Source organism: Lipotes vexillifer, unplaced genomic scaffold (genome assembly GCF_000442215.2).
Source record: "Lipotes vexillifer unplaced genomic scaffold, Lipotes_vexillifer_v1.1 scaffold1691, whole genome shotgun sequence".
Taxonomy (NCBI): Eukaryota; Metazoa; Chordata; class Mammalia; order Artiodactyla; family Lipotidae; genus Lipotes; species Lipotes vexillifer.
The window spans coordinates 2244349-2261692 of record NW_006789046.1 but is presented as its reverse complement, the minus strand read 5'-3'; the positions used below and the strand labels follow the sequence as shown (position 1 = coordinate 2261692).

Here is a 17344-nt window from a genome sequence, read left to right as displayed (position 1 = left end):
TCCCTGTCCCTGGCTCCTGGGAACATCTCGAGTCCCTGACATTCCCATGGCCCCTGACATACTGCAGTGCACTTTGTGCATCTTGGCCGCACAGACAGGAGAGCAGGTGGATGTAAGCAGCCTTGTTTAAGGCGGGGAGGCTGAGGGCCAGAGGAGCCGGCAGTTTGCCCACAAGACAGGCCTTCCAGTTGAAGTCCACCTCCAGGTTCCATGGCCACATGAGGGCTCCTTTCTTCCTAAAGTCTTCCTCTGCCAGCCTCCCACACACATACCCTCACCGCAACCCTGACCCATCTCAGGGGCAAAGGTCACCTGGGAGCTGGCAAGGTGGCAGCCCCCGTGGGTGCCTGGCTGGAGGTGGGCGGGCCCCGCCGGGCAGGGGCTGTGAGTGGTCACATTGAAATGAGCCAGGAAGCCAGTGCAGCTGGGGCAGGAGAACAAGGCTGGGGAGCGGGTGGGGCCGGTGATGAAACCAGGGCGCTTGTGGGGGCAGCCTGGTGGCATCTCGCCCGCCATTAAGCAGTCGAGGTGAGGGACATGCTCCCATTTCCCTCATTCACTGGCTCCTCCGACTTTCCTTAGGGTCTGCCCTCCTGCCAAGAAGCTGGCCCCCCTTGGTGACAGGACTGCTGGTGGCTGCAGTTCTCCTGGTCAAGGTTGCATAATACCCACTGCTCAAGGTCAGAGGCCCAGGAGATAGAGGGGAGGGTGGGACCACGCTCCCTGCAACTCCAGCTGATGCCCCCACCCTGTCAGTCCTTGGGCGCCCAGGCAGCCCCTGCCAGCCTCTCTGCTCTAGACTCGGAGCAGTTCTTTCTAAAGCAGACAGCCCAGACAGAACTTCCCCGGCCCCTTCCCTCCTGCCTGCAATGTCTCTGTTCTCCCTGGGAACAAGGGAAGCCACGGTGGGTCAGGTTTGGGAGAACTGCAGGGCAGTGTTCCTGGAATATGCGGGAAGCAAGCTCGGAGGACTCAGCTTGCTGCTGGGTGACAGCCCCTAGCCAAAGCAGAAGCAGGTCACTCATTCTTTCTAAAACTACGCAGCGGGAGCCTGCTTGGTGTTAGGCTCTGGCCTGGGCTCTGGGGACACACAGTGAACCCTGGAGTTTGTAATTTAGGGGCCAAGGAGGGCAGATAATATGAAGAGAACAAATACATACCCAATAATGGCAGAGAGAAGGCCACAGAGAGGGTGGGGGAGAGGGGACTGCTGTTTAGGTCACCTGGCCTCGCCTGGAAGAGCCTCTGTGGTGGGGAGATGTGGGATGAGGCCTGAATGATGAGGACCAAATGGCCACACCAAGCCCCAGGGGACGAGATTCCAGGCAGGGGAGAGCAAGAGAGAGGCCCTGAGGTGGGACTGGCTCCTGTGCTTCTGGGAAAGAAAGGAAGCCAGTGTGCTCAGAGGCTGGTATACAAGCATGGGTACGCAATGGGCTTCCATGGAAAGGCCCTGGGGGAGCCCCCAGCTGAGGTCATGCAGGGACGTGTCGTGGTCTGACACGAATGATTAGATGGCACACTAACTGCCAGGCAGGAGCACAGAAACAAGAGCAGGTGCAGCCAGTGAGGGGGTCACTCAGGGGTCCAAGCAGGACATCTCAGTGGCAGGGTGGAGATGGGCCAAAATGGACAGATTCAAGATACCTTTAAGGGTATACCTGACCTCCAAGGTGTATGGATAGATTGTGGGAGATGGAGGGTGAAGAAAATGGAGAGATGAAGGATGAGTCTGAGGTTCAGGGCCTGAGCTGCCCAGTGAAGGACGGAGCCACTTACGGAGAAGTGAGCAGGCTAGAGTCATTCTGCACCGCCATGCCCCACCTTCACCCACCCTGTGCCCTCCCAGGTCCAGCTGAGGGTCAGGAATTCCCACAGGGGCCCTCCTCAGACCCTGCCCACCGTGGGAGCCTCCGTGCTCCACCCTGGCCAGCGAATGCCTCTATCCCTCCCTCCGGGCCCGTCTGCTTCAGGTCTTCCACCAGAGCCGCCTTTCCCCTGCCACATCCCTTCTTCCCAACCCAACACACACCTGTTCTTCCAGGTCCACCTCTTCCAGGAAGCCTCCAGAAGCTGGCCACAGGGCCTGAGCCTGCTCCTGCTGTGATGGCCTACTGGACATGGATGGGCCTGTCTCCTCAGTAGACCTGGGGCCACGCCTCCCTGTCCCGACAGCCCCAGCCCATGCTTGGCCATGATGGTGCCGGCACTATGACCTGCCCAGGTTAGACCTCCGGAGGCACAGGTCCACTCACTGGTCCATGGCTCCCAGACTCGCAGGACGCCCCCACTCCTTCCCTCCCCCTCCCTCTCCTTCTCACCCCCCTCTTCTGCCTCCCCACTTCCTCTCACCACAGAACTGTCCCATGGGGGTGCCACCATCTGTGGCCACGGGGGCGGGGGGGTGTCGGGAGCCTGCTCGGGAAGCTGCCGCAGGCCTGATGGTGGTCGAGCTATAGGACCAAACCCTCAGATGCTCGGACCTCAACCTCCACCTCCGATGGGCGGCGAAGAGGCTCTGCCTGGAGCTCCCAGTCCCAAGTCCACATGCCTCCAGCCCGGGGCCATCTCCATCAGGGCTGACCAGGTCCTGCACCCAGGCCACCAGGAGGGTACCGCCAGGCAGAAAGCACGGATGGGAATAAAGGACCGGGCTGGTCGTTACTAAAAAGCAGTGACCAGTGTGGGTGTGACCTATTATTCTAAAGCCTGCTGGTTTCTTACAGCCTTCCCACTTGGATCCAGTGTATAATAAACTCCTAATTCCTTAGAAGACTGACAAACACAGGGGAACCCACTCATTCTTGCTGGGGATGGGCCCTAGAGGGACAGCCAGCAAGAGGAGGTAAAGGGTGGGCTCCCCGTTAAAAAGGAAAGGGTGGGGGCTTCCCTGGCGGCGCAGTGGTTGAGAGTCCGCCTGCCGATGCAGGGGACACGGGTTCGTGCCCCGGTCCAGGAAGATCCCACATGCCGCGGAGCGGCTGGGCCCGTGAGCCATGGCCGCTGAGCCTGCGCGTCCAGAGCCTGTGCTCCGCAACGGGAGAGACCACAAGAGTGAGAGGCCTGCGTACCACAAAAAAAAAAGGAAAGGAGGTATGAGAACTGACAGGGAACCAGAATCTCTATGCCACATTGTTCAGCAAAAAAGAAAACACTGCAAATGGTAGAATGCCACTGGGGCGGGGAGAAAGGGGGGATAAGTCTAGACATAAGACATGTCCCTGGAGAAGTTTCAAGAAAGGGTGAGCATTGACTGGCTCCAGAGAGGGGACCGGGTGGCCAGGCCAGGAGCAGGAAAGACACTGTCCACCACCTAGTGCTTTGGACACTGTCAGTACTGAGCCACTGCAAGGACTGTGCATTCGCAACTACTTTCAAGAGCGTAGAGTTTGGAGTCAGACCAACTCCTGCTCCAGTCTGTCCCCACCCACAGGCTGTGGCCTTAGGGGGGTCGTTTACCTCCTCCAACCTCAGTTTCCTCATCTGAAAAGAATGGGGTGATAAGGAGGTGACTGCCTCCCTGAGATTACCCCAGGATGAAGCACTGGGGCAGATGCTTCATAGATGGTAGCCATGGGAATGATTAAAACCCTACTGTGGGAGGTACTGAACTTGTCAAATTCAGCTCTTTTTCTTTTTCTTTTTAATAAATCTATTTATTTCTTTTTGGCTGCGTTAGGTCTTCGTTGCTGCTTGCGGGCTTTCTCTAGATGTGACGAACGGGGGCTACTCTTTGTTGCGGTGCACAGGCTTCTTATTGAGGTGGCTTCTCTCGCTGTGGAGCACGGGCTGTAGGTGTGCGGGCTCAGTAGTTGTGGCACGCGGGCTCAGTAGTTGTGGCTCGTGGACTCCAGAGGGCAGGCTCAGTAGTTGTGGTGCACGGGCTTAGTTGCTCCGCGGCGTGTGGGATGTTCCCGGACCAGCTTTCGAACCCGTGTCATGTGCATTGGCAGGCAGATTCTTAACCGCTGCGCCACCAGGGAAGCCCCAAATTCAGCTCTTAAACAAATAAATCCAGCTGTAACAATGGGAGACACATTGTTTGAAGGACAGCTTTGTCAGGATCTGCCTCTATCCCTCACCTATGAATCCCTCCTCTCCCTTCCCCGGGCCTCTTGCTTCTACCTGCAGCTTGAGCTTCATCTCCATCTGCAGGATCCATCCATCCCAACCTGCCCTCCATAGCTCCCTAACTACCGGCCGAGAGCTGGAGTCCTGCCTGACCGGAAAGGCCTTGCGGCTCCCTGGCCCTGCATCCCATAGTTGTCCTGGAAGGACTGCCCCGCCCCCACTGCCTGCAGCCATACCAGGATACCCAGACCCTCCTGCCTGCCCGTACCACCTTCTGACTCTGGACAGGCCCAAATCAGGCTGGAGGAGACCGGGGGGTTATCCCTATACATCCACGTCCACGGAGCAGTGAGAGTTCACAGGTGCCGGCATAACAACCACAACCCCCGGGTTTCCAAGAGACACCCAACCTTTAACTGAGAGCCCACGATTATCATGGTCAGCCTACCCTACTTTCCAGGGACAGGCCAACAGATACTCTGAGAATTACTCTTGATTGGCTCTTTCAAACAGAAAAGAGAAAGAGAGAGAGAAAAGAGAGAAAAATAATCTGGTCTGTCCCACATTAAGTATCCTGCTAGTACAGATGTCTGGCGTCACCAGAGCACCCAAAAAAAAATTCCAGGCGGTTGACTGACTTACTGAATAAGCTTCCTTTATCGGGAACACAGGAGCTAAGGCAGGCAGTGAGCTGTGGGCTGTTTCCCATCTGTGCCAACTGGGGGTGGACCAGGGGCGGGGGCACTGCCCTGAGCAGCATGGCGGGTTCAAACCAGCTCCCAAACTCCAACACTCACTAACTCAACACTCTGCAGCCCTGGGCAAGTTCTCACATCCGGGCCTCAGTTTCCTCACCTGTAAAATCAGGACCAATAGCAGTACCTGTCTCATGGGGTGGGCCTGATGACTGAGTTAATATCTGCAAACTGGGCTTCCCTGGTGGCGCAGTGGTTAAGAATCTGCCTGCCAATGCAGGGGACACGGGTTCGAGCCCTGGTCCGGGAAGATCCCACATGCCACGGAACAACTAAGCCCGTGCGTCTCAACTGCTGAGCCTGCGCTCTAGATCCCGCAAGCCACAACTACTGAGGCCCACATGCCACAACTACTGAAGCCCGCCTGCCTAGAGCCCGTGCTCCGCAACAAGAGAAGCCACCACAATGAGAAGCCTGCGCACCGCAACGAAGAGTAGCCCCCACTCGCTGCAACTAGAGAAAGCCCGCGCACAGCAACGAAGACCCAACACAGCCAAAAATAAATAAATACATTTATTAAAAAATATATATATTTACAAGCTGCTTAGAACAGGGCCTGGCCCACGGAAGGCCTACATGTTTTTTGTTTTTTGTTTTTTTTTTTCTCCCCCACCCCCAGGCCTACATGTTTTAGGAGTTATGAAGAGACAGGGTATCATGTAGTGAGAAAGTAACAACGGCTCCCTTTTCATCTCCAAGCCTTCTTGTTTCTCCAGCAGAAAGCTCCTGGTTGGTGATACTAAATCTTAAACACCTCCCTCTGTAGCATAGAGAGAGGACCCAGGCTTAGAGCTCTGGCGGGCAACTGTATAAGGGTGGAATGTTACAACCCTGTTTTATTTGCATTATATTTGTTTTTATGATCATCTTCAACCTGGATGAGTGCTACTGATTTTCCATTTGAGTCTGTTATTTTAAATTTTTCCTTTTAAAAGTAACAAGTAAAAAAGAATGAGTTGATTTAAAGAAAAATGTTGACTGGTGGACATAACAAAACGTATAAATAATAAAGGAGGTTATCCGGAAGCAGACCTGCTGGAGGTTGTCCACTATCCTCCTGTCTCCCCTCCCCCCCGCACAGTGTGGCCAGCCCAGGACACTTCTGGAGGGCAGCACTCGGCCTCTCTATGGCCAATGTCCAAAGATTCCCCCTCCCAGCCCCTCCACAGAAATACACTATATTTCAAACATGCCCTGCACCCTTCTCGGCTACCTATCAGAGGAGTTCAGGACACCACAGAAAAACTAATGCTGCAGTTTGCTGCACAAAGTTCATTTTACTCTTTTAGTCCAACTAAAAGAGTCTGGAGAAAACCCCAGCTGAAACAAAGCCACGCACTGCATTGTGGAGCCACGTGGAGATGACTGGGGACTCACACATCATCCACACACAACTGCCTGTCGGCTCAGAGCCTTTGTTGAATTTGGCCAGTCCCACTGCTGGCAGTAATGGATGAAACATCTGAGTAAAGACTGGGTAGTTCATGCCTGGCTGGGTGTATGATTGGGACACTGAAAGCCCCCTTTGTGAAGAGATATGGGAACATATGTATATGTATAACTGATTCACTCTGTTATAAAGCAGAAACTAACACACCATTGTAAAGCAATTATACCCCAATAAAGATGTTAAAAAAAAAAAAAAAAAAAGAAAGCCCCCTTTGTCAAGAAGCTCTATTCTTTAGAGCCAGCTCTGCACGCTGTCACCAGGAGGCAGCACTCTTGGGCTCCTCAACACCCCTTGAAGCCTTTTTCTCAAGCAGCTTCTGAAGTAGAGAGGAATTCAGAACCTCCTGTTCCTCCAGCTTCTCCTTCTCCTCTGAAATAGCTGCACTCCTCCTCAGACCAGCCTTGGGGAAGTAGTCAAGCAGTATTTATGTTTCCTCTAGCTTTAGATGGAGCCCCAAGCAAAATACCGGACGTTCAGAGAAAACTAGAACTTTCTACACTAGATTTGTTTTAGGATCCCATGAGGGAAGGGATCATGTAGCCCCATGCTTAGCACAAGGGCCACCCTGGATCAGTGGTTCTCAGATTGGTAGGTCTGGAAGTGGGCCTGAGAATTTACCTTTCTCACTAGTTCCCAGGTGATTCTGATGCTGCTGCCCCTGGCACCACATTTGAGAATCTTTGCACTGGATAAAGGTTATGAATGAAAGAAAAGAAAAGAAAGAGGGAGGGAGGGAGGGAGAAAGGAAGAGAAAGAAGGAAAGAAAGGAAGGAAGGGAGGGAGGGAGAGAGAGAGAGGAAGAGAAAGGAGGGAAGGAAGGAAGGGAGGAAAGAAGGGAAGGAGGGAGGAAGAAAAATGGCCTAGACCAACCTCCTCGTGTTAAACAGGATAAGAAGGTGGCGTCACCCACCAGTTTGCTCTGGACAAAGGTGGGAGGGGAGCACAGGTATATCCAAGTTCAATCCTGGTAGGCTTGGCCAGCCTCTTCCCGAGAAGGCTCTACTTGCTGGCAAAGAAGTCTGTGCTTTCCGGAGCCCAGCAAGCTGCTCCCCTCTCCACTGAAGAGAAGCCTCACTTCAGCCCTTCCCAGCCTTTTCATTTGTCCTGGGACTCAACAGGAGCACCTGCGAGTCTTCAAACCCGACAACTGCTTGCGACGCGTTCCGGCGACCTTTAGAACGCGCGGGTTCATCTCCCCCGAGCTGGAACCGAAGCGCCGAAGCCTTGCTGCGCCTTCACACCTCACAGCAGCAAGCGCTTTGCGCACCGGAGTCGCTGGGAGGCGAGACGGCAGGAATCCTTCGGCCCCCGCCCCAGGCCTGCAGAGCTCCTGACTCAGGTCGCTGGGTCCCCCAGGCAAGCAGGGTCACCAAGGAGGGCAGCGCGTCCAAACCCCTGCCTGGGCGCCTCATCCGACGCCTCCCCACCCCCCACCCCCGCCGCGGGACCATCTGTTGCCATGGTTACCCGCCGCACTCCCTGCAGCCAGAGCCGGAGGTTCACCTCGGCAGGCAGAGGACCGCTGAGCCCGCTTGAGCTGGGGACTCACGCAGGACGGGACGCGAACCTCACGCGCCGCATACGTACGCTGTACACTTTCACACGCGAACCGCACACGCCGCTCACTCATCTCACCCGCACTCGGCACGTACCATATCCCACCCCACACACACCACATACACACAAAACACACGCCACATGCACGCACACTCCACACGTGTTGCGCACACTGCATGCACCCCACGCTCTACACCACCTCGCTCCACACCCAGCCACACACAGCATAAATACACGTACAACACATACACACACACACACACACACACACACACACACACACACCCCTACCCGGGACCTGGACGCCGGAGGATACCAGCCCTAAACAGGCGGCCCCCTCTGGCCCTGCGCCGACTTCTACCTCCGAAGGCACAGCCCGCAGCCGGGTAGAATCCTTGCCCGCGCACGCGCAGCAAACTGGTGCGCCCGTCCCTTTTGTGACCGGCGGGCAACGCATTCCCTGGCCCTCTCTGCAGCTCGACCTTGAAGGTCACTTAAGGGACGGGGCAGCACCGAGGGGCGCGCACCTCCAGGCCGGACGGTCAGCGCGGTGGCCCCGGACCCCCCACTCCTCATCCCGCCCGGAAGCGCCCTGACCCCGCGTCTCCGAGCGGCCAAAGCCCAGCGGGCCAGCCCGAGGGTGTCGGGTCGGACCGCCGGGGGGCGCGCTTCCAGAGAGAGCTTGCCAGGGCCTGAGCCTGGGGGACTCCACCACCACCATCGCAGGGATGCCGCCTCCTAACCCCATCGCACCTCCGGAGGTTGCCCCTCCATCCCACAAGGCAGAAGGAGGCTGAAGGTGGTGAATCTCCCAGGAGGAGAGACCCAGGCCGCTCACATAACCCCAGTGCCAAGAAGGCAAGTCGCTAAGACCCGGAATCTTTTTCATCCGGATGAGAATTTACTCTGGTCAATTTTTTGTTTTCCTTTTGGTGATAAATCACTGAAACTTTCAGCTTAAATCTCCAAAGAACTTCAAAAAGTGGAGCGACATAGCTCTAACAAAACTATCCCATTACCATGAATAAATTTTATATGAGCAAGTTTTCTCATAGTCTACACCAATAAAAATGAAAAACAGGGTTGGAATTGATTCTGAACCACATCTCAGATAATAAGTGATATTCATCCAATGACACATGAACCATGTGAAAACATACAGCCCCAACTATCTCGTTAAGAGATGCAGTCCAACAAAAATTTAACTTTTATATGTATATCATAAACATATACCACAATTTTAATACATTTTTGTTGGTTTGAGGAGTTGATTAATTGTATAAATCACTCAACCCAGAGAAACTTGTTTAAATAGAGTCTTAGAGTCACAGGAAATAAAATATTTTAAATTTACATTACATACAATGTTTTTGTTGCAGAGACCTATGCTTGAGTGGTTAGTGAATTACTTTCAAACGTAAAAATGCTTTTATCAAAATAAAAGTCAGTGGAAGAAGTGAAAGGTGGAGGAGAAAAGAACCAAGAAGAATCTGCCCATGTCTTTGGAATCATGAGGCCACATTGCTGCCTAAATTACATTTCGTTTGATATATTTAAAAGAATTGCCCAAGGAAAACTGGAGGCAGATGCATTTAGAAAAAGAAAGTTTTCTTGCAAAGAGTACAGAAGAGGCAGACTTTAGAAGCATTGGTTCCCCAAATCCAAAAAGCCATCAAGTATTTCAAGGGGAAAAAAAAAGAGAGAATTAAGGTCGCCACATTTACACTTATCTGTCCTGGGTGGGTCAGCAGCCACTTTCTCCTGCGATAATGTTAATCCTACAGGTCGGGACACATGACAGGAAGAGCAAAGGTCAGGGCTAAAATTCTTGTTGTTATTGAATAGAGTCGAAGTTCACAGGAAATAGGCAGGGTTGGATCATTTAGAGATTGTGATTTATGTTTATCTCAAGGTGCAAAGTGGTTTGCTGGGTTGGTTTGGGTTTTTTTGGTTTTTGTTTTGTTTGGCTGCGTTGAGTCTTTGTTGCTGGGCACGGGCTTTCTCTAGTTGTGGCGAGCAGGGGCTGCTCTTCGTTGCGGTGCACGGGCTTAGTTGCTCCGCAGCATGTGGGATCTTCCCAGACCAGGGCTCGAACCCGCATCCCCTACGTTGGCAGGCGGACTCTTAACCACTGCACCACCAGGGAATTCCCGGTTGGTTTGTTTTTAGCGGAGGAATGTAACTTGCTCAATAACCTTGGAAGCAGGACAAAATGCCAGATTTTGCTTCTCCAGAGTGAGGAACCATTTTATTTTTGAGCCGAAGTTTACAATACACTGGATATCACATCGTTTGCAACCTTGTAAACCTCATGATGAAAAACAATAGATATCAACCTGAAAAGGTACCAAAGTTGCATGACTTTTCCAAATTCTTTTAGGAGTTATGTGGACGAAGCAGCTTGAAGGCCATTGACCTAGTTCAACTCCCTTCTGGACAGACTTGTCCACTGTTACACAGAGTGCTGGTAAAATCAAGGGAAGCTGGGCAAATGACCAAGGAGCACAAGGAAAGACACTCAATGTCACCATCTTCAAGGAAATGCAAATTAAAACCACAGTGAGATGTCACTTCACCACATAAAATAACTATAATTTTTTTTAAAAAAGGAAAATAAGTGTTAGTGAGGGTATGGAAAAGTTGGAACACTCATATGTTGCTGGTGGGCACGTAAAATGGTTCAGCCGCTGTGGAAAACAGTTTAGTGGTTCCTCAAGAAGTTAAACATAGAATTACCAAAGGACCCAGCAATTCCACTCCTAGGTATATACCCAAAAGAATTAAAAACAAGTGTTCAAACAAAAACTTGTACACAAATGTTCATAGCAGCATTCTTGACCATCGCCAAAAGGTGGAAACAGCTCAAAAGTCCATCAACAGAAGAATGGAAAAATGAAATGTGATGTATCCATACAGTATTCAGCCATGAAAAGGAGTGAGGCACTGACACACGTTACGACACAGGTGAACCCCGAGAACATGCTAAGTGAAAGAAGCCAGACACAAAAGGTCACATATTGTATGATTCCGTTTATATGAAATGTCCAGAATAGGCACATCCTTGGAGACAGAAAGCAGTTAGTGGTTACCAGCGGCTGAGGGGAGGGAGAAACAAGGGGTGACTGCTTCATGAATGCAGGTTTCCTTTTGGGGTGATGAAAATGTTCTGGAACTAAATAGTGGTGATGGTTGCACGACACTGTGAATGTACTAAATGCCACTGATTTATACACTTAAGATAGTTTGAATGATATGCTTTATGTTACGTGTATTTTAGAAAAAAAACAGGTTCTGGGGCCCCACAAAAAAAAAAGCAGGGAGACTGCATAGTGGCCGTGTTTCAGGCCACGAAACCCAGGGGACCCAGTTTGCTTAGCCCGCTTCCAACAAAGTTGTCCCAGTCCTCTGCTTAGCTGATAAATGCTGCTGCGGGGACCCACATGGGAGCCAGGAGGAGCAGCTTGGGTTGTCCCCGCTCTGAGGAGGTCAACCCAACTCCCATCAGAACCCAGCTGGAGCCCCAACTCCTCCATAAGAGAAGCTCAGGGAAGGTGGACAAGGACGCTCCAGGGAGCACCTGGAAACTCCTCCTCAAGGCTGCTCTGGGCTCCAGTTGTGGGGTATCGGTGAATTGATTCCTGGTGGCTCAATGTGGAAAATGACATTTTTCAATCAGCAGATTCAAGTCATCAGCAGATTGTTTTTGTTTTTTTAAACAGAGCACACCTTAACAGATAAGTCCCACCCTCTTAATAAAAAGTTAAGGTTGATGTATTCCACATCCGGAATTAATTAGGGCAGTGGTTCTTTTAACCGGCAGTTCCCTGGGAGAAACTCATTCTGGAGAACAAATGCAAGAGCCAACGTTTTTGGACAAACCGCGCCACAGAGAAAACCCCTCTGGAAGTCCAGTGTTTTACATGGAAACTTCTGCTAAACAAACAGGTCAGGGGCAGCGGCACATAATTTGTAAATGTCCAGCCCAGGGAACAGGAAAGACCCAGTGTCTGTCCAGAACGGTCATCCCTCCCCAGCTGCACACTCCCTACGGGAGGATCCTCCTGGAAAAGGCTCTGGTTGTTCAGTTATTACTACGGCTACTCTTAAGACTTTATTAGAAAATTAACGTTTTCCGTTTATGTCATTTTCACCAAAGGTTTGCTTTTCTCATGCGAAACGTGGGTAAATAAATTCTGCAAAGAAATTCAAAGGACCAATAAGCAAGCATAGGGAAGGATGTTCATCCTTTCTAAAGAGCCAACAGCAGAGGGATGCTATTTGGACCTAATCATTGCTTTTTAAGATAAAACACAAAGGCAGGTTCCCACCACCACTCACCCAGATGGGAGGCAACTGTCATCACCCACCTTTTCACTCTTTCTGTGGTTCTGCTCCACCACCAGTTTTGCCACCAATTTTGTATGAGACCCTGTGCAAATCATCACACCTGTGTGCCCAGTTTCCTCTGTTAAAACGAGGTTCTGTGTGGTTTCTGCACTTTATTTTTTATTTTTCAGCTGCACTGGGTCTTTATTGCTGCACGCGGGCTTTCTCTAGTTGTGGTGAGCGGGGGCTACTCTTTGTTGCGGTGCACGAGCTGCTCATTGTGGTGGCTTCTCTTGTTGCGAAGCACAGACTCTAGGCGTGAGGGCTTCAGTAGTTGTGGCATGCGGGCTCAGTAGTTGTGGCTCGTGGGCTCTAGAGCGCAGGCTCAGTAGTTGTGGCCCACGGCTTAGTTGCTCCGCGGCATGTGGGATCTTCCCAGACCAGGGCTCGAACCCGTGTCCCCTGCATTGGCAGGAGGATTCTTAATCACTGCACCACCAGGGAAGTCCTTTTTGCACTTTAGGGAGTGCAAGTTACATAGACTGAGCAGGGCCTCACCGTCATGTTATTCTGACCACAAAGGCCAACGTGATGCCAAAAGCATCATGTTTTTTTTTAAATTATCTATTTATTTTATTTACTTTTGGCTGCGTTGGGTACGTGGGATCTTTCGTTGAGGCATGCGGGCTCTTCGTTGTGGAAGCGGGCTTCCCTTGAGCTGTGGCATGCGGGTTTTTCTCTTCTCTAGTTGTGGCCCACAGGCTCCAGGGTGCATGGGGTCTGTAGTTGTGGCGCGTGGGCTTAGTCTCCCTGCAGCATGTGGGATCTTAGTTGCCTGACCAGGGATCGAACCCGCGTCCCCTGCATGGTAAGGCGGACTCTTTACCACTAGACCACCAGGGAAGTCCCAGCATTTCTGTATTTTGTATCTTCAACTATATCTTGAAGTTACCGACCAATACGTGCTCTTTCATCCACAGAGACCATCCAGCTACCTGCTATGTGTATTTTCTGTGGCGGCTCTAACAAAGTACCGCAAACTGGATGGCTTCAAACAATCCAGACTGCTGGAGGTCAGAAGTCTGACATCCAGGTGTCGGCAGGGCCGGGCTCCCTCTGATGGTTCCGGGGGAGAATGCTCCCTTGCCTCTTCCAGTTCCTGGTGGCTGCCAGCATTTTTGGCTTGTGGCCACTCACTCCAATCGCTGCCTCTGTCATCACGTGGGCTTCCCTTCTATCTTTGTCTCTACTCTTCTGTGTCTTATAAGGACACTTGCCATCGGATTTAGGGCCCACCCTGTTCATCCAGGACAATCTCATCTCCAGATCCTTAATTATATCTGCAAATACCCGTTTTCCATAAAAGCTCACATTTGGAGGTACTGAGGGCTAGGACTTAGAACACATCTTTTTGGAGGCTGCCAATCAACCCACTACACCTGCTTACTTTATACATCTAACAACTTTGCCATGGGAGTGATTAGGTATTGTTATCCAGATGGATTACCAACCCATTAATAGGGATAGAGCTACCCCTGGAACCCAGTGCTCCTAAAACCCCAGCCAGAGGTCAGCTGGAATGCCCAGCAGGAACCTGAAACAGGTGAAGGGGCTGGTTTATTTCATATCATGAAACAAATCCTCTGGGCTTTTTGCCCACAGACCTACCCCATTTGTATGTTCAATAAACAGGAATAGTCCTCTTTTCCCAAGACATGGAGACCTCTCCAGCTGTTTTTTATTTTCCACTTTTGATAGAGACACAGGTAATGGAACTATTTTGCTTTTTTCTCAACTCGACCATGAGAAAGACAACAGCATAAGCACAATAATATACAGCAGTCAACCTCTGGTCTCACTGTCTGGATGACACTGTCCCAGGGTCAAGAGCAGCTCCTATCTGCTCTGCGGTGGCTGACGTGCGGGACGGCAGCCCAGTGTGGCCAGATCTCCCTGTTTTTCACAAGAAACTTGACAGTGGATGTTCTTGGGGGGTGAAATCTCCCCATTATTAAATGTTGACAATTAATTCAACATATTTAAAAGCCTGTTTGGTATTTGTACGCCCACGTTCACAGCAGCACCATCTCTAAAGTCAAGGGGTGGAAGCAACCCAGTGTCCATCGATGGATGAATGGATAAACAAAATGTGGTCTACCCATACAACGGAATATTATTCATCCATAAAAAGGAAGGAACTTCTGACACCTACTACAATGTGGATGAACCTTGCGGACATGATGCTCAGTGAAATCGGCCAGTCACAAAAGGACAAATATTCTGATTGCATTCATGTGAGGGACCTGAAGCAGTCAGATTCACAGAGACAGACAGTTGATGGTGGGTGCCAGGGGCTGGGGGAGATGGATAGGGAGTTAGTGTTTAATGTGCAGAGTTTCAGTTTGGGAGATGAAAACATTCCGGAGATGGATGGTGGTGATGGTTGCACAATGATGTGAATGTACTTAATGCCATGGAATCGTCCACTTAAAAATGGTTAAAAGGTAAATTTTAAATTATGTTTAACAATTTACAATTTAAATGTACAATTTAAAAAGTGTTTAAAAGACCCAGCTTGGACCCAGCATGGGCCACACATCACATCTGGATGCCAAATGAAGCCCACTGACTGCCAGTCTGGGGGTTGAGCAAAGTTTCTTGATGGCAGCAAGCCTTATTTCCAGGTGTTTCCCCATCACCCAGCCCACCACATGTCTGTCCCCTAGTAGGTTTAAAATATGTCAGTTGATGTTTTGGTTTTTCAATGCAATGTTGGTAATATATACAATACAAAGGAACTGTATACACAGAGAATTGTGTGAGCCTTACACACACACACACACACACACACACACACACACACACACACACACCCCTGCACAGAGGGGTGGGTTGGTAAGGAGGTGCATCCAGGTTACCTAACGCCATCCACTTAGCTCCACGAAGAAGCCCAGACAGGCTACCTGTGATGATCTGGATGTTAAAACGTTTCCCTCGAATTACATAAATACATTTTCTTTTGCAGTGGAATGAGAAAGAATGTTGAGGGATACACAAAGCCAGTGAACTAATTGGGAGGATGTGGAAAGTAACCAAGTCATCCCAAAGTGGCTGTGGGAAAAGGCTTCAGCATTTTCAAGTTTAAATTGCAAAGCCAGCTGGAGGCAGATGGGCGAGGCTTCTCTGTACAGGAAAAGGAACAGGCAAAATGCCCAGTCGGATACATTTTTTTCAAGATCTTCAGCCTGAAACACAAGGTGCTTAAAAAGTCTGCCTTTGACACCCGAGACCTGGCCAGCCCAGCCTAGAACAAGGACAGCAAAGACTTTGGAGGAGGGAAGTAGGAGGTGTCCCCGTTGTCAGCCAGGCTTCCCTCCCTTCAGTTCTGTGAACACACCTGTGGGGGCAGCAAGCAGGGACAAGGACCAACAAACACAGTCAATGTACCTCTTGTTCCAAAACTGGGTCCCTTACATTTATCAGGAATCCTCCTAGGCCACCAATCTCTCCTTCTCGCCGTCCTCACCTTCAAAACGCACACATAACCTCATCACCAACATTCCATCAACTCTTTAGTGAGAACCTACTATGGCCGTGCACAGCTTTCTAGGCAGAATCCCTGCATCGCCTGCCCGGAGCTCCAAACTCCTGCCCTCAGCCTGGTGAAACCGGTACTACCCCGACCTCACTGTGCATCACTGCATTCAGGTAACTTCCAGGAGTCGGTGACATTCCATCGTGGAGGCACAGAGGTTTCAACTCATGCCAACGCAAGACACCACGGGCCACATGGAGCTTTGGGTTAGGAAGGATTCTGAGACCCAGTCTAGGCTCAAAGGGAAACCATGCTGTGGTAAATTGGTGAAGTCATCCCTGGAAATAAGATGGAGAAATGATGGTGCCTCCCAGTTCTGCGTTTATTTTATTCTAAAGCACTTACCAAAATTAAACTTAAACTCCTCATTTTGATACTGTGTGATCAAGGTATACACGCAAAGGAAGAGTGTGGCTCGACAGTTGAGTTTCGAAACTAACATCAGTAGAAACTCCTGTGTTTTGCTGTAGGCATAAAATTATTTCCTTTCCATGCTTTTCAAATACAAGGTCCTAATTTCTTCAATATACAAAGAGTGGTCGCAAATACAATTTTAAAAAATGAATGACTTAATAGAAAGGATTTGAATAAAATATTTAGACAATTCTCAAAAAAGAAGTATATTAATGGCCAGCAAATCCAAGAGAAGGTGTTCAGCCTCTCGCTCATAACTAAAGCAACACAAAGCAAAGTGAGATGCTATTGCGGGGGGCGGGGGGGGGGGATCTATTTTAAAGTTGAATAAAAGCATTTTCACCTAATGTTGGTGGGTGTGGGCATTGGTGAAAGTTTCTGGAAGAACAATTTGGCTTCATCTATCAATCTTGAAGATTTTATATATCCTTTGACCCACAAATTTCACATAAGCCTGCAAAAATACTTTCTATGAGGAGTTTACAGCAGCATTATTTGCAATGTCTAACACTTGAAAACTACCCAAATTCCATCAACATGACAATGAGTAAATTCGTGGGGTAGACATTCAATGGGATACTACTCAGCAATAAAAGTGAACTATCTGAACCTTGCAGACTAATGCTGAGTGAAATAAGCCAGACAGGGAATTCCCTAGCTGTCCAGTGATTAGGACTTCTCGCTTCCACTGCAGCGGGCACCGGTTCAACCCCTGGTCAGGGGAACTAAGATCCCTGCAAGCCATGCAGTGCAGCCAGGAAAAAAAAAAAAAAAAAGCCAGACAGCAAAGACGACATCCTGTATGATTCTATTTATATGAAATTCTAAAACAGGCAGACTAATTTATGGTGTTAGAAGTTGGAATAGAGGTGACATCTTGGTGGGGGGGCGGCAAGGGAGCCTTTGCCTTAGCGTCCTCCACCTGAGTGGTAATTACAAAGATATATACATAATGTGAAAATATACTGAGCTATTTCCTTAAGATCTGTACCCTTTAGTATATGTAAGCTATATCTCAATTTTACAAGTTATTTTTACTGTGAGCATATGTTACTTTATATGTACAAAAAACACAATATATTAAAAATACTCAAAAAGACAAGCTATAAATATATTTTTACCATGAGCATGTATTACTTGTGTGTGTGTGTGTGTGTGTGTGTGTGTGTATATATA

At 49.9% G+C, this 17344-nt stretch overlaps 1 protein-coding gene across 1 annotated transcript in view; it reads left to right on the top strand.

Annotated features, from left to right (window-relative positions):
• ENPP7 (ectonucleotide pyrophosphatase/phosphodiesterase 7) overlaps nt 1-17344 on the top strand; it is a 45502-nt gene that overhangs the window by 4811 nt on the left and 23347 nt on the right. The window contains exon 5 of the mRNA XM_007462389.1: nt 2358-2612. Within this exon, the coding sequence (XP_007462451.1) occupies nt 2358-2612 (255 nt within the window). The remainder of the gene's footprint in view (nt 1-2357; nt 2613-17344) is intronic.